This window comes from Ischnura elegans, chromosome 1 (assembly GCF_921293095.1).
Source record: "Ischnura elegans chromosome 1, ioIscEleg1.1, whole genome shotgun sequence".
Taxonomy (NCBI): Eukaryota; Metazoa; Arthropoda; class Insecta; order Odonata; family Coenagrionidae; genus Ischnura; species Ischnura elegans.
Window position 1 is genome coordinate 16,828,751 of NC_060246.1, and position 25,309 is coordinate 16,854,059.

The window sequence follows — 25,309 nt, forward strand, 5'->3', positions numbered from 1 at the left end:
ACCTGATTGCATAACATTCTCAACCACGTGATCTGTCTTTTGATTTATTTTCTACGTGTTTCATTGTGAATATCTTGATGTGTCTTATATCATCTGCGCATTATATTTGGACAGAAATCATGAACGATGAAAAATTAAATTAAGAGTAAATTGATTAGGAGATCTGAGCATCATTATCAAGTTGGTCGACCACCATAGCCGTCGTCCCTTTGGCCAGAGTCAAGAGTAGGGCTAATGCTGAAGCCAGAGTCTCCCCAACATTCTCTCATTCTGCTACATAATTACCTCTTCTGCAGGCGCCACCTCCAAATATCAGACCACCATGAACAATCTGAGTTTAAAACTAGTGTTACTCTATAATCAATACAAAATACAGTAAAATCTCTATGTAGTGAACCTCTTTACATCATAAACCTCCATACTTCATACCACACCTACGGTCCCATCAGATTTACATGTAAAATTGCAGGCAAACCTCTATATAGTGAACCTCTTAATCTCGTAAAACCTCCACTTATCATACCAAGGACACACCCCTGAGACAGCCTAACTACCTTCGTAAATCTTACCGAGAGAACTACAGACCATTAATGCAGCCGCGATTATGTACATGGAATGACATTTTCAGCGATGAATGTTTCACCGGTTTTTTTTTCTTGTACACCTTTATTATGATTTAATTTTCACGTTAATCATTAGTCGAGACCATTTTATTCCATTTGAAAGCATACCCAACAGTAAATAAGAAAAAAGGTATCCAACTATCCTGATCATTTTAAGTGGCTGTTGAATTAAGAGAGATAACATCTTTTTTTCCTCGAATCATGGCAAAAATCATGCGATAGCGCTCGCTTTCTGTAATTATTAAATACTAAACACATGTTCACTAATGCATGCATGTTTGTTTAAACAGATAAATATAATGGTTTGAAAGACAGTAGAGCCTTCAATTCCGAAGGATATGAAAAATGGTGCCTATCACTGAAACCTCTCTATTGTGAACCTCCATACATCAAATTGCCTAAATGTTGGTTCCCTCCATTATGATGTAAAGAGGTTTTACTGTACTAGGGATGTGCAAGTAGTATTTTTTGATCTTGAGTCGAGTTGTAACTTCTTGCGAGTATGGAGTAAAGGCGAGTGGTATGAACTATGGTAATTTCTGGACCAGGCGATATGACTATGCATGCACCAACATATTCCAATCGTCTAGTGCAGTTTCTGTTCTAAATTTTTGGCCAGACGTAAAAGGGGAAGATGTGGACCGTCGATAATAATTGTGTCAGAATTAGGGGTTGAATGAAAAGACTTGACAAGGCTAATTGCACATCCCTAATATTTTGTATTGATTTTGAATTAACATCTATTGTCGAGTTTGTTTTAGTTTTTTTCCTCTGCGATGTGTGTACTTTCAATATGTATGTGCCTAATTTCATGGAGCCTCTCAAAGCCATCCAGCTGAGAGTCGAAGGCCATTTCTTTGTTTGGCTTCTGTGAGATTCTGTAAGCCAAACAGCAAGGGGAAGCTCTGGTTCGTACTGCTCTTCAGTTGAGGCAGACAGTGCAGAAGTCAAGTCTCTATCCCCATGTGGGATTGGTTTTATCAAAGTACATATTTTTAATTTTAAGATAACCTATTTTTAATTGTATTTGCCATGAAAACCTTTGTCCAAATCAGACAACACATTTTAATTTTTTTTAAATCTCAGCTGCATTCCCTAAAAATTGAAGAGTTTATTATTGCATTAAAAAAAATGATGCAAAGCATACAATACTGGAAGTTTATGCAATTGTGCCTGTCTACTAGAAATTGATTAGCCCGGTAACGCCTGAATTAAAAAGTTTCTGCGATTTTTGTGGTAATCTTATATTTTAATATCAATAGAATTCTTGAGTCATTAGGTGCAAATTTCATTCTTTTAACACAATTAGTTACTGGTACCATACGGTACCGCTAGGCATTTAAGGGGTCAAAAAATTGAAATTTAAAAAAATTTTAGAAAATGTAATATTGTTCATCCAAAAGTATGCTAAAATATCAGTGATTGTAAAATATAATTTATGCATCAATTATGTAGAGAGGAAGAATAACATGATTTTAACTCTTCACTGAATTGTTGCTGCACATGGAAAGGAGCAAAGCGTAAACGCATAACTCTACATTGCATTTCAAGTATTTTGCTCATATTCTACGGGTTCAGTTTTCAGTAGCTTACCATCGCTGCTGGGGTTTGGATTTTATTAGCTGGTTGTGCCCTTCAAACGTATTTCATCAGGGACACTGGAAAGAAGATAAACCGATGTCAGTTTAGTGCGTTCTTTGTTACATGGATCAATTGCAAATCTATTTCTTTAGCCAACTACCCCGTTCAACCCATACTTCCTCTGGATAATTGTGCATGTCCCAGAGATTTTGGGGGATCCATGTATCCAGGTGGGACTGCACCACTGACCATGGGAACTCAAGCTTAGTTAGGTATCTTTTTTAAGGATTTCCTCATCAGCATCTATTCGTAGTGCATAATTGGATCCAGAACCCTAGTAAAAATGGGCCACGATCATTTCTTTGCCCTCACACTACCTTTTCAAATTCTTTTTTGTTGGTTTTCTCTTTTCCAAGTTTTACTAAGTAGCTATCTGAGCTATTGAGGCACTACATTTTGTAGCCAAACTTTATTGACCTATACTGCATGATTGCTATTCAGCCATATCTTCCAAAATAGGACATTACCGACTCATTGAAATGCAAGCACTGTTTTTCTCTGAAATATCTGCTGAATCTTTCTTTTTCCATGTCCATGAAAGGGTGCACTTTATCCATGGTGGTGTTATCACAGCAATGAATAAATCCTCTAATTTGTAGAAATCTGTCTTGTCTCATTGCCATATACACAAGCTCATTTCTGGTGTCTAGTGCTGCCTCACAATAGTGCTCTTTATTGGGAGTAATATTATACCCACTTAGAAAAAGAATTGCTACAAACGCTTTCAGTTCCTCAGTGTCATATTTCGATCATTACAGTTGCAGAATTGTGCATACTTATTTGACTCTTATACTAAGTGCGTACAGACTTCTTTGTCAAAGAATAGGTCAAAAATTGTGGCTTGGCAAGCTTTGTGAAGTAGTGAGTTGGTAATCGGGATTACAAGAAATCCTTTCGTGCACTGTGATCTCTTCATCATCTAAAATGCATTCTTGCCACCTTTTTTTTGAAATCTTCTCAGATATTTCTTTATATATTTATAAACTCCTGATTTTCCATCTTTTCGAACAACAACTCCAAAGTAGGGTAATTGGCGTCCGCTCAAGTTATTCATCTTTCTTCAGTCAAAACAAAAGGTATTCATCCTCTCTTTGCTGCAGCACATGCTACTACATTGTAAGCAGTATTGGTAAGTTATTTTCGTTTTTCAAACAGATGGAGGTTTGCAAAGTGTGTGAATGTGATTAAGATAAGTAAGACCAAAATAATTTAAAGGATTAAGCTGCTTCTTGTTGAAGTGACACCAGTCACATGGTCGAGTCTTGCCATCAGCCGTCTTTGAATTTTCCCCTTGGCAAGCACTCTCTCATACCCCCTTTCTAATTGAGTGCTTGGCTACTCTTCTTTTTCATCTTTCTGGATAGGGTTCAGGTTTACAATCATACCTCCCACCTCTTGAGCCTTGGTGAGGGAGTTCACAAAGGGTAAGAGATTCCGAAAGACGGGAACAACTCAGGGCTTTAGGTATTTGGATGACGTCATTATGTAACAAAATTTAACCCATACACACATTTTATATGCCTAATAACATTAAAATAATGCAAAACTTACAATATGAAAAATAAATTATTGCAAAATAAAGATCCGGTAGAAAACAAAAACCACAGAAATATTCGTATTTTCGCTTTCCGCCAAAGCACGGCAGTGTAAGTGCCTAGCGGTACCACCAAAATGTTTTGCATCATACCATCCCAAATATTAAGGCTCACATCAAATAACAATTCTTCATATGAAATGTGCATGCTATAAAAATCATAATTACATGACAACACCTTTGTATTATGAGTACTACATATAAAAGGTGTAAGTGAAGAAAATCGAAATACTTGCACTAAAAATTCTGTTTTGTTGGGCTAGTTAATAATTCTCAATTTTCAAGCGGCTCTAAATGTATGTAATACAGCTTTAAAAGAAGCAAACTTTTCCGGAAAATGTAGCTAAAAAGATTCTTATCAATTTAAAACTGTCAAAAACCCAAATATATAATGATAAATGGCCAAAAAGGAAAGTTTGGCATTGCACTACCAGCTGGTACCATATGATACTGCTAGGCGTGTACTGGTTAATACAAAGAACTTCCCTTTCTCATTATGTATCTCAATTGTAATATAGAAATATAAAAGTTTGATGAAGATAAAATGAGAAGGTTTTCCAGAGTATATTTTGTGGGATGTTTCCCTGGGATGCGTTTAATCTTCAAGGATGGAAGGAGAGTTGTGATGTGTAAAATGTGTCCGTGTCCATTTCATGATGTGTCCGCTGCTGTTCACCGTAGTTGGAGTGCCCCAGTGGTCAAGGATACACCTGTTTCTGCTCCATCAAGCGCTTTGAAAATTCGGAATTCTTGGTGGCAGTGGACTGCTCCAATCGTGGCCTCTCAGAATTGCCTGAAATACTGCCTAAGAACACCATTTCCCTCAACGTTACCAACAACAAGGTGAGATGTGCCTTCCATCTGTCCGTGTGTGTGAGAATATTCAAGGAGGAAGTGTATGCTCTCTCTTCTTTTTCAAAGTAATTTTGCTTATCCTTGTCTCCCTTGTGTATTCTTTAATGTGCTGCTCTCATCAGTCAGTCAACTGAACCTATCATTTGTTAGTGAAAGAATTCGGCTCGATTCCTATCCTCTGTAAGGGGTGCATTAGGCAACCTTCAATATACCCAGGCTCTGGTATTGATATCCCGTTTTTTGCCATTTGGCCAACTTCACCTCCAAAACAGTTCTACTGACGCCATCAAAATTATGTGCCGCTGCACTTTGCAAATTTATATCTGGACTTAAGTGCATACCATAATAATGAATAATACGTCAAAAATAAAATTGATAGAAACGTGATCCAAAAATACATGATTTTTATTTAGTATAGATTATATGTGGGCGTTAAAAAAATCTGCCAGAGCGAACGAATGTGGCGTTGCCACGACTTGCATGCAAAACTTTGCTTCCTGGTAACCCACACTGCCCCGTTTGGCAACATGACATTAATAGAAGTTATTTACATTCACAAGTATCAATATTTTTATACATTATTGATCATAGAAATATTGCAAATAAATTAAGAAGTGTTTCTATCAATTTTTTTTTTTTTTTCGGGGCAAACCGTAGGACAGTGAAAACTCATTTGTCACTTCTTTATTGTGAGCAAGGCAAAGCTAAAATGAAAGGTAGAAAACCTCAGTCTATTCATTTTATTCATTCTTGTCAACCCGTGGCAGCATGTGCTTTTATTTGTAACGCAGTTGTATGCGGGGTGGGGAAAGGACTGTATTTCCATATTACCGGTATCATTTTATTTTGCATCACAGCAGGCAAATATTTTGATCCCATACTTTGACGTCTTGTTCGGCATGTAAACACGGAAACTGAATCCACCCCGGAATTGCAGAAGCATATTATCTACTGTGACAGCTTCACTCATACTGTAATTATTCCGGAATTTACTGATTAACCCTTTAGCGCCTAGCGTGTTCATATGATCACAGCAAACATGTCTTGCTCCACGTAACCCTCCCTTCCGCATTTCTCAAAATTTCGTTGTGGGTTTTTGGTAACAATATCTCGATACATTTGTTGTCCAAATGACGAAATATTAAGTCCTTTCAACAGAATGTTTTTGATACACAGCTTTCTTAAAGTGGTGGTCTACCCTTCACTGCTCCGCGTGAATGCATGACTTCAGTTAACTACATAATTCAAGAACATTTTTCTTTTAATTCTGATACATTCTGGTTCATGAGCTTAGAATACTTCAATGTACTCTACATAATAATATTTTTATAAAATGTTTGTAAATAATAATATTATTTAGAAAAAATTGTACCCGTGATCGTACGATCACGCTAGGCGGATACCGTAGCAATGGAGTTCCACGTTGAAGGCAGCCTTACGAACGATTCTTTCGATGAAGGTAATAAGGTATTTCTCATGCGTGACAATATGATAAGGCGCTGGTGTTTCATAGCTTTTATGTTATTCTTTTCACTTTATGGCTGCGAGTGAAGAATTGTATGCCGATTATTATGTAGCGTGTCTGCAGTGAAGCTATTTTGGATCACATTTTCACATCTGTAAATACTCTCGTTTGAAGCGTCGCTACAAATTATACCTAGGTTCTCCTTTACAATGTAGCTACAAATAAAATAAGTCATGCAATACTATTCTGTAACAATATCAGTCAGAAAGCCATCAAACCGGAGTGTGGAGTTTTACAATGTAACAAAGGTGTTTCACAGTTTTTTTTTCGCTGTGTAATGATTCGACTGAAATTTCGTTGATGTGTGGGTCCCTTCAGGAGGTAGACGTTCTTTTCTTCTACTAAAAGGCTGAGATATAATACAATCACTAGCTTTATATTCAATATTGAACGTGACGTGTGGGATACACGTGCATCGGAGACAATGAACTCTAATACGAGGTAAGTATGCTTAGATTTACCACGGCAATTATAATTGAAATCTTTATAGATTATTGATTCAATGCGACTGTTTTTAGAGAAATGACTCTTCAAGAAGTTCTATCTCCACTGGAAGATGATCAGGACGATGTTTTAGGCATCTACATAGAACCTCCAGAGAGTAACGTGTTATCTGAAGAAGATTCAGCGGAGGAGGATGGCGGTGGCTTCAGTGATAATCTGTCTTATCGTCAACTACGAGCAGGAGCTGAAATATTAGAGAGTACTCAACGAGGGGAATGTGAAAGTGATGGACTTGAGACGAGTGGCAAACGGGTAAACTCAAAGAGGAGGAAAGTGAAACGAGTATTGACTACTTGGAAAGATGAAGATCTCTGTGTAAAAAATTCATTATTTCCGGACGCAAATTATTGTGACATTGGTGAGAAGTCGCCTACTGAAATTTTCGTATTGTTTTTTGACGATGAATTAATTAACTTCCTAATTTTGCAGTCAAAAGATTATGCCGCATTGCAGAATTTTCGTAATTTGAATATAACAGCTGCTGAAATGAAGGCCTTCCTGGGAATTTTGACCCTCTAGGGTTATAATAATGTTCCCAGTAAACGTGATTACTGGGACTCATCTGGTGACTTACGTAATGAATTTGTTGTGAATGCTATTTGCCGCGATATATTTTTTAAAATATCTAGGTTTTTACACTGCGCAAATAATTGCCAGCCTAATGCAGAAGATAAAATGTGGAAACTGAGGCCAATTATGAATATGTTAAAAAACCGATTTCTAGCTATGTTCCGTCCTGAGGAGCATCTGGATTTTGATGAGTGCATAATGAATTTGATTGAATAATTTGGGCGACACCCGTTAAGCAGTACCTACGCGGTAAGCCTATTAGGTTTGGCTATAAAGTATGGTCTCTAAATACCACTGCCAGATATTTGGTGAACTTTGATGTTTATCAAGGTAGAAACCCTGCATCAAATTCTGAGTACGAGAAAATGGTAGGGAAATGTGCTGCACCTCTTCTACAAATGCTGGACGAAATTCCACAAGAAAAAAAGAACCTTGCCTATAAACTATATTTTGATAATTTATTTACTGGGTTTGAACTTCTAAAAGAGCTTAGGTCCAGGGGCTATGAGGCCACTGGAACTATTAGAGAAAACCGTATTCCAAAAGACTGTCCAATAATGCAATCTAACGAAATACGCAATAAACAAAGGGGTTTTTATGATAAATGCCTCAGTAAGGAGGATGGCATTGTTTTGGTAAAGTGGGTAGACAATTCCACAGTTCGCGTGGCTACCGCCTGCCATAGCATTTAGCCTGTAGCTCTTGTGCGGCTATTTTCACGGGCAGAAATGAGGAATGTTCGCATTCCTCGCCGATCAGTGATTTCAGAGTACAACCGTTACATGGGGGGAACAGACAGAATGGACGAGAATGTGTCCTACTACAGAATAGGGATAAGAGGTAAAAAGTGATGGTGGTGCATATTCACATGGCTAGTGAACGTGTCATTGAACAATGCGTGGGTTCTTCATAAGAAATCCGGAAAAACGCTCTCACAATTACAGTTTCATCGCAGCACCGTCCAAGTGTATCAGACAAAATACAAAAATCCTCCTATTAGTGTAGGGCGTCCTTTGATATCAAGGAATAGTAGTATCCACGTCCGAGTAAGTGATGAAATTTGCCTCGACGGTATTGGCCATTTGATTGAACCATGTAATCGACGATGCTGTGCAGGTAAATATTGCCAAAGTACTATTTGTACCCAATGTGTGAAATGTGGCTTAGGGCTTTGTGTACCATGTTTTGCAAACTTTCACAAAAAATGAATTTCTTTGCTGTTCACATTACGTTTATGCCTTTTTGGCGTATGTTAATGTGACATGGCCATATGACATCTATTTATTATGACATGGCTTAATTTGTTAATACCATAAATCCTTTGTCCAGAAGAACAAATAAATATGACTTAAAATTGATGTGTTTTATATTTTTCAAAGACTTTATCCGGGGAGCAAGATAAATGCTGCGATTATTCGATGAGTTGAATTACGCGAGTGGGGATGCTACTGCTACGGTATCCGCCTAGCGTGATCATATGGACACAAGTCATTTTCATGAAACCACTGCACATACTTCTATAATATTTGATATATATGTTTTTAAGACAATAGCGATCAATCCCTGAAAAGAGGAAAAAAATCGGAGGAAAAAAAAATATTCCGGCGTTAAAGGGTTAAGGTTTAGAAAATGTCTCTAATTCGGGAAAATTTGTCATTTTTCTTCAATAGTATGGTTTCCTATTATTTTTTAATGCCTAAATCAGAAGAGATTTATTACTCCTGGAGTACGTATTTCACGCTTTTAGATTTTTAAATGATGATATCTATTTTTCGCGATTAAATGAAAAGTGAAAATTTTCAAGCGCGCGAAAACGTGACTGCTAAGTATGAATGCCGGTAAAACTCCGTGTGACATCGTTCTGGTTACCGCTCTGGCAAGTGAGGTGACCTTGGGGTGAGTGCGGATACAACGCAGGATGCTAGCAGGTAGCCGAGTACCATGCTAGCTGGTAGCACTTGGCTTAAATAAGGATTATTAATACCTTATCAAAGCAAGAAAACTTTCCGACCCTAGCCAGTTTTAATAGGTGATTATTAAGACATATTTCCCTGAGCTCTGTGACTCATGCATGCATTGGTAATCTCAGACGATGTAAAACTCCTATCCTCTCGTGTAGAAACTAGGTCCCTGTGACATCACGTGGAGTGTTATCACATGGGCGCCAATCTGGCCTTTTTCAAACGAGGATAAAATTGACCCTTACCATTCGTCAAGACCGGTATATCTAAAACGAAATAATTTGTATACATATTATGAATACACTAATGGTGGGTAACGAATCGCAATCAATGCCTTTCATTTTCTTTGATGAATGAAACTACCCTATTCGTTACTTTTGCAAATGTTATCAAATCTCAGCATTCTTAGCAAATATTTGAACCTATTCACACCTATTACAAGTCAAAAATATTCAGTTCATGTTCTATCTGCACTCCAGGCTTCAAAATAATTTTATGGTTCAACTTTTGCATCCCAGCTACATACAGTAATCACAAAAGGGCCTTCCGTTTAATTAGGTCCGTTTCCCTTGTATCCTTTGATGCGGAAAATTACCCTGCACACTTCGAATTTTTGTATTTATGAAGGATACAATATCTGATAATATATCATCTGGAAAAAAATTTGCCAAGAGCCCAAAATATCCGATACATTTCTTCCGTTACCCAGAGGTCCAGGTAGACGTTTCAGCAAATTGCGTCTCTCAATTCTGAGATCTTTTTGTTGGCATCAAAGCAGACCACTCTGTCCCGCTGTTTTTTCCACGAAGGAAGAAGCTCTTGTTGCGGGCGATTGCTCGTCCTGGCTTTACTCAGAAAATGAGTCTTGATCCGAACGGCAAATGGTGTTATTGCCTGCATCATTGTCGCTCTCATTCAAATCTTTATGTATAGAAATTATGACTATGATAGTCATCCTACTTGATTTTAAGTGTTTGTATCATTTAAAGATCATCCTTTGTTGCCAACCAAGTAGGCTCTTGCATTTTGTTTAGAGAAGATTAGAAAGCTTTTCTTGCTGCTTGAAATTATAATAATCGTTATTGCTGTTGGGTACAAAAGACAATATGACAACATGTATAAAATTAATAACTGCTGGTCAGTATACATCAGATGTCTCCTTGCGAAAGGGAATGTAATCTTACATGCGCACCACGTTTTCGTTTTTGATATCTGAAATGTTCTTCTGAAACTTATTTTACTCTCTCCTCTATTATATTTGAAAATTTCAATAATTTAAGTGTCCATAGGCAGCTATTTTCATCTTTTTCACCAAACGTGGTTTTTATAAAAATGTTATTTTTATACTTTAATATTATTTAAGTTTTCACCTGCTGAAGATGTTTTATTGTTTGCTATCTTTTTATGTCATGCTCAGCCTTACATCCACTGATTTGGAAGGATTTTGCATCGCCATTTTTACTGTGCAACTGTTTCTGTGAAATAAACAGTGTCAGTAAAAGTATGTACTGAGAAAATGTAACTGGGCTTTATTGCAGCTCCTTCAAAAAAAAGTAATCAATTATGAGTGAAAATTATTGAATTTAAAAAGTAATCAGTAAAATTACAGTTATAAGTACAATTGCTTCTTGTAAGACTGTCCACTTTTAAGGCCTGTTTACACGATACATTAACACGTACGGGTTAATGTACGTTTGCGTGAATGATTTTTGTGGACCGGAACGGAACATGTACGAATGCATGAACCAAATTAGAACAGGTTCTATTTTCTGTGCATGCATTCGTACAAGTTGGGTGGTTACACGGTGTATTTTGGCGTTCATTCTCGCGTTCATACATTTAGACATTAACCCGTACGTGTTAATGTACCGTGTAAACAGGCCTTTAGAGACCCTGTGGCAACTGTCGAATAGTGCACTAAAAATGTGAAATAGGTAATTGATCCAAAAAAATTGCTAAATTTGCAAATTCTCTTGCTATATATATACAATTATAACTGCTGCAACAACACAAGGGGTGTCATATTTTGCACCCATCCTAAGTAACCTAAAACGTAAGGGTGGCTTAACCTGTACAAGCAAATTATGGTACTCAGGAGTACATATGTATGTATATGATATTATCTGTAGGCATATGTAAATCAGTGTTTATGATCAGAAAATCGTGGATTAGGAGAAAGTAATGATTACAATGAAAATAACGATCACTCTTTCATCATAAGTAGTAAATTAAAGGTAAAAATTTCATATCATAAAAAGTAATCGGTATAAATACAAATTAATGCAAGAGTAATCATTACAGTTAATCTTTTTACGTTTACTAGATTACTTACCAATGCTGAAAATATAGAATTTCTACTTGCAAAGTACATACTTATGAAGCTTCTTGAATAACCCCAACACACCATAAGTGGTAATATTAATTCAGCCAGTCTTGCTAATTAGTCATTACCTATTTAAAACTAATCTTTATCCCTAGATCCAGTGTCTTGATTTCTTAGTTGTGTACCTCTGCAGCAGGTTGCATCAAAAAATTACACTGTAGTTTTTGGTTATCTTTCATTATTGCTCTCAAACTTACCCCAACTTTCTTCTCAGTGGAGGTTATTTATCTGAAGTTAAGCCTCTAATTCCTGGCTTAGGAATGATGTCTTAGGACTGATTGGCTGCTGTTAATGATTCTCAATTTAATCTGCAAAATTAGATTTTTCATGTGTTCTATTTTGTTTTACAGCAGAATAATTAAGCCTAGGTGTGCTCTCAGTGAAAGACTGTTGATAATAAGAAATTGTTATAGTACACTGTAGTGTTTCCCAATTTTAGTTAGTTGAACTCTGTAAAAAGATGATGAAAGGTATATTTCTGGAATCGTTTGTTGTCAAGTAAAAGTTGCAGAATTGCCTAATGCTCTTAAGGCCCTTAATAAGAATTGTAATGATAATAATGTGTGCCACCGTTCAGAAATTGAGATCAGGCTAGACTAACTGCTGGTATTCTGTTTTCAACTTTTACGATGAGACCACGAGGACAATCTGCTTGAATTAGTCCTTTTCCGACTTTGGCAAAAACAGAAAGAATGCCATTGGAAAGAAAACCAATTTTCTCATTCACTGATGATGACTGCACATATTGTATTGGGGTACTTTTTTCCCAATTGGACATGTTTTTAGATGTCAGTGTGTGTATCAGTACCCTATCTCTCTAAACTGACAATTCTTATCCTATTTATGCTGTGGCAGGTTTGACATCCCTTCTAAAATTGAGGAACTCCTTCTGTTCATATTTCCAGATATCTAGTCTTGACATTTTTGGAACAAATGTGTACTACAGGGAAATCCGCGAATTTTATGCTGACAACAATCTAATAACGTCAATTGTGCCATTGGAAGGATCCCCTTTCTTCAACAGCTTTCAGCATTTGTCTCTAAGTGGGAACAAGCTGAAGCATGTGAGTGTCTGATATGTATATTTATTTTTTTGTAGTTATACTGTTTCTGGGGTAATTTTGCATTGATGTTTGCTGATCGCAATGAGGCATTGCCTCTCCACGCTGTCGTTAAACTGTGATTTGCCAAACAATCATCAAGGACAAAGTTGCTATTTATTGATTGTTGAAAATGAAAGCATCAAAAAGCATCAACCATCCAAGCACAAAATTATCTTTTCTCTTGATCTCCCGTGTTAAGCAAAGGTTGTTACTTGAATACTTTGTCAATGAATGGTTTTACAATGCCACCTTTCCATTTTATTGAGCAGCAAATTATATGCATGAACTTCTGCCATTTGAAATTTTTTTGACCATTTTTTGCGTGCATGTTATCCCTTCATTTGTGAGTGGGTCTCTCCTCTTTTTCCATCAAACTCGTCATTACTGACCATGCATTACTTTTTTCATTCAAATGTTTACTGTGGCAAAACATTGTCTTTAATTCTGAAGTTAAAATAATGTTAGAATTTTTATGCTTGTCGTAATCATTGTAATTGTTTATTTTTTCTTTAGCTTCCATTATACCTGCTTAAGAGGATGTTTAGTGAAGATTCTTATGTGATCCGATATTTGTCCCTTGGGAAAAACGAATATCATTGTGACTGCAATACATACAGTGGACTCAAGGTGAGTGGCCCCACAAACGTTTCAAAGGCTACCATTTGTTGTTTTCTTTAATTCAGGCTCTATGGTGACCTCATGAAATTCTTGAAAACCTTCAAAACTTGGGGAAATGTTACGCACTGGAAAACTTGAAGGAGATTTTACTGGTAAAACCTGGCATTGGATTAATTTAAGTATACCGGCACTAGCCACGGTGATAACTTTTATGGGAGTCGCCCGCAATGCACAAAGTGTGCGAAAAATCCACAGAGAAAGAATCAATCCCGGTCAAGGCAAATGATTTTTTCCCTGTGAATTTTTTGCACAATGAAATTGGGTTGTTCACAAAGACCTGTAATTGCAATTCATGAATAGAATTCAGTGCTGAGGGATGATGAGAGGAAAAGATAAGACAAACAATCTTCCTCATTCAGACATTCCCTCATAATTTTGAAATAAAATACACAATGCAAAATATGTTGCCCACTGTTTTTGACTTGGTGACATAATAAGAGTTTTGGCTCATGTCAGTGACTCATCGAGAGGAACCACTCACAAGAGTGTAAACTATAACAAACCACATAAAGTCAGCAAACAAAGCCAAGGAGTAGTGGAGACATGGTGGGAGTAGGTGATCTCATTAATTTATCTGCCTTAGGGATAGGATATAGAGATTGAAGGAGTGGTGCAAGGAGAAGTGGGTGATGGATTGCAAAACAAAAAATAAAAAGAATGGGTCTTGCTGTTTTTCAATCTGCATTACAATCCGTAATAAAAAAGTTGAATTGGAGCGATTTTTAGCAGAGAGGGTTGACCGACTCCCATCTGCTAATGGGGAACGTGCATGAAATTTGTTCATCATGCTAGTTTATTTATTTCCATTACCCCATAAACAGGGCATTTATGACCTTTACAATGGGGGCTTAACGATTAACAATGAAGGACATTCAGAATTCATTAGTCTCATTGAATAGAAAATTTTCTCAGGAGTCCAAATATGTAAGCCAAACTCTCCTAGTACTCCACAAACATCAATAAATGCTAATTAAAAATGCTCAAATATCACTTGAAGTCACGTGACCTGAAACGCCTCTGACGTCATCGCACGGTACTCCATTCACTTCGCTAAGAGAGTAGAGTGGTAGAGCCTTGAATGCGAGGTATCGAAGTAAAAATCTTCGTCGAGCTTTGTAGTAGTCCCTAAAATGACAAATTGACTTAAGAGGGATTTAAGAAAGCAAAATACCTCAGTTTACTTTTGGTCGACTTCTTTATGGCGGCTGATTTTCTGAAAAAGTGATTGCTTTGTCACTAGCACGATCGGGGAGTAAAATAAGGCAGGTAATTAATTATGAGAGTAATAAAAATTATTTTGCCAACGTTTTTAAATATTTATTTATTGTCCATTTAGATTTATTATATCCGTTGCTTGCTGAAAATCTATCTTATGTATTTACTTAGTTACCTACCATGCGGAACTTAGATAGTTTTCCCTAATTGGCCGAAGTTGAGATCCAAGTGATTGTGAAAAGGTAAAAAAAGTATTTGATAGATACAGAAATAAGTTTCAAGTACTATTTATGCTGTGCTTACTCTATTTCCTGTTTTTGAACAGAAACCCCCTGCAGAAACAAGACAAAATTTTAGATTTTGCGTTGACATGCAGCGAACTTTATGGGCATCACAGCAGCAAATACTTAGTTTACCTTACCAAAAGCCACATATTTCTCGTATGCTCCTTATTTTTCCCTTTGGTTTAATCGTTATCAGCATTTATTCTCATGAATAGCCACCTTCCTTTATGTTCATACTCCTACAATCAGTGGACTATTAGGTACATTTCTAGGGTTATTTACAAGATGAAACGAGTGATACATCTTAAATTTGGTGGGTGTCCGAGAAATACTGGCGATTTGATAAAACCCTTCAGTAACCCTGATTTAAGAGTGTACTTATGTTGAGAAATATCCCATTGACATTGTAAATAAAGTAATTAACTCCATTCCGTAGGTCATCAACCACTTTCTTCTCTTATTTTTGTCCTTTGGGGCACCAGCAAAAACCTTTTCCGATGAGAAAGTAGAGGTACTTGAGTGGCAGGGCACTAAATACGATATATATGGTTTTCACACGTTTGTATATTGAATATCCATGCTGCAATACACTAATGCCACTAACCAAATGATGTGGGTGTCCAACGTAGATCACAATCTGCAAAAAACTTATTTTCATTTAATCTTTCCAAATCTCCCCAAACAATCCCCTTTATTTATTTCAACAACGCCTTGGCAATCCAAAATATTCACAGTCTGCATTTTGTCGTTAAAACAGGAATTATTTTTGCCAAATTTGCATTTGAGCCCTCGTAGATCGGTTTTCTATCCTCTTCCTCAGTCTGTCATCGGTGGATACCGTGCCGTGACGTCACGCTGCGATGACGTCGTGTTTTCAAGCAGCCGATGAAGATCAATTTTTAAAGACTCATAACTCAGCTAAAAAGCATTATTCATGCGCAAGATTTTCGGCGAGTACATCATTTGAGGTAGAGGTCTTCTTATTCCAGTACTTTAAAAAAATTGTGCATGTTCCCCGTTGTCTCCCCAGTTCTTCTCTGCGTTGTCCAGGTGCTTTGGAAATCCCAGAAAACTGGTAAGCATAGAAACAGCTCTCCCTTCATGATCTTGTCTGGTGCCAGGTGGGGTGAGAGAGTGGGGATTGTTTGAGTAGGTGATGGGTGGCCTTGGAGGAGAGAGAAAGGGTGGGATGAGTTCTTGGATGGAGGGAGAGACATGATTGGGGAATTTTGGACTATTTCTCATTTCAAACTGGGCCTGGAAAAGACTGGATTTCCCAAAAAAAAACTATGAATGCATCTGCAGAACTGCTATATAAGAGTTGAACTGCTGGTTGGGCAGGGTTGGAGGCAGAGGTCTGAGACAGTGGTCCGTGCTAGAGTTCTGAGCAAGAGTTCCAAATGTCCTTAGTGTGAATGTCCTTTGCGTTGAAGTAATCCTGTGGCAATTCCAGAGAGATTTCCGAGGAGGGTATATTGCCCGAGGAAAAATTTCTACGGGAGTGATTTCTGGCTGTTTCTACTTTAAAAAATGCCACTAAAGTAAGTGCTGAGGCCCAAATTGTTGAGTGAATTCAATTCAATATGAGTACAATGACTTTGAGATAAGGATGTGCATTTGCTATTGATTACAATAGCAACAATTTTGTCAACATCAGATACTTAAGCACAAATAGTACATATGTTCTTTTTGGTGGAAATTCAATGTTTCCATGAAAATTTGAATAAAAATGATTTTCCAAAATAATAAAAAATGTGCACAACCTCTCATGAAACGATGGATAAATGTTAAGTTTCACTGAAATGTTTTGAAAGTAATTCTCTTGTGTATTACTCCTCAGATTTTCGTATTATCATTTCTTACACTAATTCTTTTGATATCAGTTTCCATGGAAAGCTCTCCAATAGCCATAATGTACTCTGTTTCATACTTCTCTTTCTTTGCATTTGAGTTTTTAATTTCATTTTCGTTTAGAGCTATTGTAGAGCATTTAAAAAACTAACAATGCGATGATATAATCTCCAGTTTGCAGAAAAAACAAAGATATTTAACAACTTTAAAACTGTTCAACTGCTGCCAAAATTATGTGAATGAAATACATTTACTCCCCAATTCCTCATTAGTACTGTTTATAATTTGAGATCCTTTTCTGGTTAAACCCTCTTCAGTTTGATATTAACATTCTTGAAAATCCTGCATTGCACTGCAATCTCAGCACCCTTTGCCTCAATCAGAAATGCATATGGACTGCTACAAGTTTACATAGGTTCTGAACTGAAAAGAATTCTGATTTAAAACTTATAACCAAATGTTGCCAATAACGCACGTTCTTTTCAATCTCTTAGGATTGGATTATGCAGTACAAGAAAGAAGTCACTGACTACGAGCAGATGTGGTGTGATTCAGACGTGCCCGACACTAAGGTAGGTTCACAGTTAACTCATGTTAACTAATGGTGAAACCTAGAAACATCATATGCTCTGAAATACTTAACATATCCTTACGTATCTATCTGTCATTCACATCTTCTGTTGCTCTTTTGTACTGTTGGTTAGTATGTGGTGTATCATTCAGAGGTATTGAGGTAACTTTGCCACATACTATGAGAGAAATATTCTAACTTCACCTCATGAACCCTGCTTAAATATACCTCAGTGTCCTTATGTAGAAATCGTTCTTGACCCTGGCATTTTTCTTTTTTGCCAAAGTGTGTTTGATCACTCTTCCTTGATTGGGTGATAGCTGGTATCCGTCTTCCCGGGTGAAGTTTTTTACATGAATTTCATAATGTGTAAGGGATTATGAAATCCACGAAAACCTTCAACAGGGATGACGGATACCAGCGATCCATCTCATGGAATAGAGAGTTCTTGGGAGAACCAACTTGGGAGAAAAAGAAAAATGCCAGGGATGACGGACCGATGAGAAATTTGCTGACTGAAAATATTAATGATGCGGAGGTTTACTCCATTACTTCTGTCACATTTGCGGCACTTTACCACACTTTGCACCTGGTTTTCTCAAACAAAATTGTGGCACTTAGAGCTCTTGATGGTAGCATTCATATTCTATGCTCCACCACATGATACAAAGTGTCCTCATTTTCTTTGAATATTTGTATTTTGGGCTTGTATCTGCGAATGGTTTTTTTAGAAACACACAATTACTTGGTGGAAGAGACTAAATTGAAGCCTCATGAGTATTCATGGTGATATTGATGAGCTGAAGCTAATTGTCCCAGAAAAATGTATCTTTAAGTGGAAAAGTGTTTGTTTGCATCAGACCTGTGAATTTACCCCTGGAACATTTCTCAATGAGTACTAGCTGTCACCTACGGGTAATGCAGCATGTGTGTATGTCGAACGTGATGTTTCAACTCCTCCGTTCATTACTCCTTTTTTTTGCGATCACCCAAGGACTCAGGAGGAGTCCCTTTTTTTGTCTGTCCTGAGGTTGCCAAGCCATGTAATTTTTTTCCTCTACAGTGATTGGGCCATACATGTGCACCATTTGTCAATAATTAGATTCTGATTACTGCCTATAATGGGCTCGATTAAGCTATTTACGATGTCTGAAGGAGAATTTGATGAGCAAAATGGAACTTGTGGCTGCTTTCTACAATATATCTCCAATTACTTGTGTTAAATGATTTTGCTTCGCATAAACCAAGTACAGTGAAACCGTGATAAAATGAGACCCCATGGTGATCAAATAAACTCTCGCTGTAGCGAATTGTTGCTTTACCGGAGGTGGAGCAAGTAAGAGCCAATAAATCCATTGTCAACATATAGGAACAGGATTGGTGCTATGACGGAGACATTTCTATCCGATAATCTTAAGCATAAATCCAGACAAAAGGTGATGTATTTGTTGCTTTTTTGTTGCTTACCTTAATTACAAAGAAGCCATTCAATTGTGCCAAACTGAATAAAAATCATGCAAAGCTTGCTTTGTCAACATTATCCAAATTCACAGCCGACGAAGCCATTTTTCTATGTACGTTGTGCATTCACGTGATCAATCTATATTATTTTGATATTTTCCACTAAAAATTCAAACTATTGCTGATAAAACAGTATGACAGTTATTTAATGCCTCAAATGCTCATATTGGTGTATTTTTATTGTTCCTGTGCATTTCGTGGAAGTAGCGTGAAATAATGTATCGCATTTGTTTCTGCAGACGAAAAAGATGGAAGGAAGTAGAACGATCCTGCCTTAGAAGACCTTTTCTGTCATCCAATGTAATATCTTCATTATCTACACTAAATAGTCTGGTCAACATTCTTAATGATGTGATTAAAATTGTCTATGTTTAAAAAAAGTTCCATTTTGAGTGTTACACCCACGACGTCATTGAAAGAATACATTGAGTGTATCCAAGGCACTGCAGTAAAAACAATTTGAATTAAAATTGGTAATATAAGTAAGGATATTTACTTGATATTATTTTACGAAAAATATAACACAGATATTATGCTGAAGTCACTTAAGTAAAACAGAAGCAAGCTGCAAGAAACTGTGACTATTATAGCATGCATGGGAAAAATGTGCAACAAAGAAATGAAAAAGTATATGCATCTGATGGACCATGAGGCTAGCAAAACTTAAAAGTATGAATTTGTTGACTTGACATCTCAATAATGACTGCGAAACATGAAAAGGAATGCAGAATTTTTTAAATGGAATAAACTAAAAGTGCATCATCAGCCTTTCACGTAAGTCATTGATAACAATGCATTACCTTCATCTAGAAGCATCATTCCAAGAAACACCCCATACTGCAAGGGTTTTCTCAGGAAATAGGTTGTACGAGAGCTCCGTTTCATGTGCATTATATCAAGCGTGGAATACTTCCTGAGATATTCCACTAGGATAGGAGTCCTTTCTCCCATGGCTTCGGGTTTACACCGCAGGCATCACCAGCAATGATGAAAGGAGATAATGCTTTCGTGGTTTAAATAAGTATAATCAACCTTTCGAGCACGTGAAGTTCTTGATTACTGAAATGCTCCGCTTTAGCCTTAAGTGTAGCCCCTTACTCAGTACATAGTTCCTGCAGATGGAAGTGGGCAAAACCACCCGAGCAAAGCTCCTGCTAACTCTTCATGTTCTGCATTCATCGGTTGCTTTTGTTTTTTTAAATTGTGAAGAGCAAATTAGGAAGGTAAATTAATTACGCCTCTCTCGCATTGCTCCATTATTTTCATCTCGCTTAGACGTATTTGGTGTTTTTTGGCCATGGTGGCTACCTTCAAATGCTCTTTATTTACGCAACTCACGGACGTGCATGTATGCTGTTGACTGCTTTCTCCTGCCTGAGGAAAAAAGATCGAGCACTCGCGAATGTTAATGCCACGGTATTTTCACCGAAATGAACGACTTATTTATCAAACGACTGTTTACCACATGAATACTTTCTTTTATCTCCGTGGAGGTTCAAAGCATAAATTTTCAAAAATTTCATGCAAATCTTTTGGAATTCTGAAAGTTAAAATTCATTGACCTCTCAATAATTTCTATTGGTGTGGTTTTTCTCTGCGTTGTGAAAAAACGAAAAAATTAAAAAATGCCACTTTTCTGTCAATAGTTGGTGTGCTTCAGGTAGTTCAAAAATTTTAGATGTTTTTTAAGAAAAAAGGAATATATTAGAATTCTTTGGAAATTTGATATTATTGGCGATATTGAAAAAATAAAAAAAGGCTTATAAAAATTGAGGGAAAGAATGAAAAATAAACAAGTACAGATCAGAAGAATGTATTTTCATAAATGTTTTTAGTTTGAAAAGACTGCAACAGTTTCACACACCGCAGTTTAAAGTAGTGAAGAGTGAAAAGTTTTTATTTTTAAATTCGAATTTTTAAATTTTTGCAAAATTGAGAAAAAAATTAATATTTCACTTTTCATATGATGTTATACAAAAGTTCATAGGGAGGAAAAATAATTGTGGGACACGTTTTTTGTAACCCTCAAATTCAAACCAAATATCCGCATGAAAAATGGCGATATGCGTTGTTCTTCTTCCCATTCCTTGGACGTTCAAAATGTTTATTTTTAAAATTTTTGGGGTTCAGAAAAATGAAACTAAAGCAATGGAAAAAATTTAATTACATAGTTCCCGCTTCCTAATGAAAAATTCGAAAATATAAAAAAATTACTTTACTGACAAATTTTGTGTTCTTTGGGCACACGAGAATTTAAAAAATTTTTTTAAGAAAAAACTATTACATAGGTAATGTTCACAAACATGAAACTTCCGGTGTAATTCAAAAATTTTAAAATTGGACCTTCACAAGTAAGGGAGAGAGTTTAAATAAACCAGTACAGGGCGGATAGGATTTTGTTATATTTTTTTGTATGAAAACTGCTTAAGTATCACGTATAGCAGTTTAAGGAAGTGAAAAAAATGAAAAATTTTCTACTGAAATGGAAAATGTAAAGACTTTTACAAAGGTGGTAAAAAAATTAATTTTTTGCTTTATGCATGACCTTGTTTATAAGCTCATAAGGAAGAGGAAGAGTCATTTAGCTCACCTTTTTGTGATTCTGATGTTAAAAATGGAATATTCATACATAAATCGGCGAAATAAACTATTTTTCTTCCACCTCCGTGGAGGTATATAGTATATTTTTTCAAAAATTTTAGCAAATATTTTTGATTTCTGAAAGTTAAAATTTATTGACCGAACAAAAATCGCTGACGGTCTAGTTTTCTTGCTTTCCTCTGCATTGGAATAAACGAAAAATTTTACTTACCTGCCAACAGTACGCTTCAGGTAGTTCAAAATATTTAGATAATTTTTAAGAAATAAAGGACGGCAAGTGTTTCCGGTAGTTGATATTTTTAAAGAATTTTTTTTAAGAAAAAGGCTAAAATAGTGGTAATCTTCACAAAACTAAAATTTCTGGTGTAATTTAAAAATTTTAAAATTGGATTCGAAGAAGTATCAGAAGAAAGTATTTTCATAAACGCTTTAAGTTTAAAAAACTGCAATGGTTTCACATATAGCAGTTAAAAGTAGTGAAAAATGAAAAGTTTTTGTAAAATTTTTAATCTTATAATTTTTTGAAAAAATTGTCTAAAAAATTAATATTTGACTTTACACATTACGATGACAACAGTTCATATGGAAAAAAATAATTGTGGCACGCGTTTTTTGTAACCCTTAAATTCAAACCAAATATCTGCACGAAAAATATTGCGAAATGTGTTGTTCGTCTTCCCATTCCGTGGACGTTCAAAGTGTTAATCTTCAAAAATTTGGGTTTCATAAAACTAAAACTAAAGCAACGGAAAAAATTCGAATTACATAGTTCCCCCTTCCCCATGAAAAATTTGAAAATCAAAAAAATTATTTTACTGACAACATTTAGTTTTCTTCCGTCAGTTGATAATTTTAGCATAATAGCATCTATCACAAAATGGCTTTAAATTTTCGTAAGGGGGATGTAATTATCAGGAGTACATACATGCATGTTCTTTTGCAGTTGTGAAGAATGACTGAAAAATGCTATTTTGTCAACTTTTTCGTCTTTAGCCTAATCATATAATCGTAAAAATCTTCATTTTACTTTGCATGATTTAAGTTCCATCTTTTTCATAAATGTCAATTGTATTTTTGAGATTTTCCTGTGTCGCCCCTAATAATATTGGATGCCTAAGGTGGAATTTTGATTCCTACGTTGGAAATATTTCCACCTTAATGAAAAAGAGCGGAGCAACAACTTTGTAAAGTTTCAAATTTCATCTTGCAAGCAGTGGCACCGGCACACTCAATGGGCCAGGGCAACTAAGATTTCAAAAAGTCAACTTTGCTTCCTTATTACTCACTTTTTGAGCTCAATTCACGTTTAAAAAACAGCCACACGAAGAGTTCAGAGCGGTTTCGGCCAAAGAAAAATGTATCCACTGGCATACTTGGTGCACCATGGATACTACTTGAAATTTAAATGCTGCTGTCATTGAAAGTAGCCAAGTAGCTAACTTATTCTTTGGTTTTTAATTATTAGGAAGAATCTAAAGTATGAACTCCTAAGGCCGTTTTACACGGGGCACGCACTTGCACAATCTGACGTGTGTACGAAGGCGCAGTCAAACATTGCATCGTGTAAAGCGGTGAATTGCTAGAAGACATGCGAGAATGTGTGGATGTGAGATGGCAAAATAGCCCCTGTTCTAATTTTGTTCATGCATTCGTGCAATTCCATGCCATTTTAGAAAATAATGCAGTTCTAACCTGCACAACTCTGTGCACCGTGTAAAACGGCCTTTGGATGTGCTAGTCATCGTCCCTGTATGTTTCTTTCTCATGGAAACAAGAAAATCATACGCATTGTCTCTGTCTTTGTAGATAATTGACCTGAAAGCTGAGGAAGTGTGCTTTTCAAAACACTGGAAGGACTACCTGCCCTACGTTATTCTGTTGGAAGTCCTACTGTTGATCATCATTGTGACCAAGGTGTCGTATGACTATTGGATCTTCAAGACCAAGGGCTATTTGCCATGGCCAGCCTCTCGCACTCCAAAGTTGCCCTGCTGTGACTGGGCCTTTGATGCTTAATCACATTGCCTTATACTGTTTGAAATGCCTTTTACTGTTTTACATGCGATGAAATAAATAGTTTTTTATGGTGTTATTAAGATCAATTTTATTTAAAAGCATTCCTTGACTCTGTACATTTAGTCCTGTCAATTCCATATTACTTTTCATTGGAAAGTCTTGGGATAGTTTTAATTTTTCTGTCATACAAGTGTTTTTGGTAAGTAACCGAATCTGAGGTATGTTAAAAAAATTTCGAGTTACGAGGATGCAAATAATGGAAAAAATCCAAAATTTATCCCTTTTTCCAAACTTTTTAACAACTTTGAATCCAACGTTTGAGGAATAAGTGTTCAGTTCAAATTAAAGTGCATAAACTTCCTACAAATTTAAGGTTTTTTTCTCTAATGAATGGTTCAGACCTCGGTGTCATTTGAACATTAGCATTTTTTACTCATCTCTGCAAAAAAGCAGTTCCTTTGTAATTAATTGAGTAAGCCAACAATGGCTGTATTTTTTGTTTAAAGGAATTGTTTGCTATGCATTTTTTGGTGATGAATGTTAATTTAACATTCATTTTCCATTATTTTACTGATTGCAAATTTACCAAGGAGTTAATAACCTCTGCTATCTCATCATTGTTTGCAGTTTTTAACTGTGGAGTTAAGGTTCAAGCTCTATCAAAAATTAAGGAAAAATAATGCCACAAATTCATAAAATGGTGTGACAAATACAAAATATATGAAGTAACAAACATTTTTATTCACAAAAATCAAGGAGCTTTCACACATAAGATCTCCCACCCCTCCTCCTCTGTATTTGTCTCTAAATGAATAGAAATTTCTCGCCATGCATCTGAGGGCATGCTGCCGCCGGAGGAAGCTGTGATGTAGTCTTCTCCAGTCATGAGGAAAAAGGCCTGCTGGACATCTCATTCCTCTACACACCGACTACATATTTGGAATATGCTAGATTTATTCAGAAGTAAGAACTCACCAAAATATGTATACAAATATATGAAAGATCACAAGGTATTCAAATATTCTTCCCCTGGAAATCAGTAATATAACAATATCACGCTCCAAATATTTCAACTTTCATAGAATATTAACACAAAATACATGAAGAAGTAAAAAAAAGTGAATTGTTAGAACATAGCAAAGATTAAGGGGTTATTGCACCTGAGTCTTTATTCAACCCTGTTGTTTATGTTGCAGCTGAGACGGAGGACCGGTTGATGCTCCTGAAAATATAATCACCCCCTATATGTTATTAATTAATTTTACACCACATTTTTCCATCACTTACCAGTACCATTGAATACACCAAATTTGAAAGAAATCTGACGTAGTCGGGTTGAGTGGTGTGTTGAATTAACATGGAATGACCCTAATATTAATAATAATAATAAAATGCCTTTATTCGGGCGAGGTTGAGACTAAAAAGTCCCCTCTTCCACCTAACCCCTCAATAATGCCAATGCAAAGATATTAAAAAAATGGTAGACAAACTTTACAATACTAAGAATATACAATATACACTGTTTGTGAAATGTCAAAAACATAAACAACTAAATGTGAAAATTTTATGTAAAAAAGATTTCTGTTTGTGGGAAGAAACATGAGGATAAGGTTGAAATATCCATCAGCAAAAAAAACCCGCTGCAGGAAAACGCCCACACAAGAAGGGGGGCGTGAAAAACCTGTGAAAACCTACGAGTGAAATCTAATGTCATGTTACATGCAAAATACAACATAGTTCATGAGGTACATAGAATACACAAGCATGATGAGCATGATATGTAATAGGACATAGTACAGTAAGCATATAACCC

At 36.2% G+C, this 25,309-nt stretch overlaps 1 protein-coding gene across 3 annotated transcripts in view; it reads left to right on the forward strand.

Annotated features, from left to right (window-relative positions):
• The window catches only part of LOC124156320 (protein halfway), a 28,809-nt gene extending 5,237 nt beyond the window's left edge, over positions 1–23,572 (forward strand). For all 3 annotated transcript variants that reach the window (XM_046530819.1, XM_046530811.1, XM_046530800.1), the window contains exons 4-8: positions 4,540–4,701; positions 12,562–12,720; positions 13,273–13,386; positions 17,282–17,359; positions 23,287–23,572. In XM_046530819.1, coding sequence (XP_046386775.1) covers positions 4,540–4,701; positions 12,562–12,720; positions 13,273–13,386; positions 17,282–17,359; positions 23,287–23,496 — 723 coding nt within the window. In that variant the 3' untranslated portion in view covers positions 23,497–23,572. The remainder of the gene's footprint in view (positions 1–4,539; positions 4,702–12,561; positions 12,721–13,272; positions 13,387–17,281; positions 17,360–23,286) is intronic.
• Positions 23,573–25,309: the final 1,737 nt, after the last annotated feature.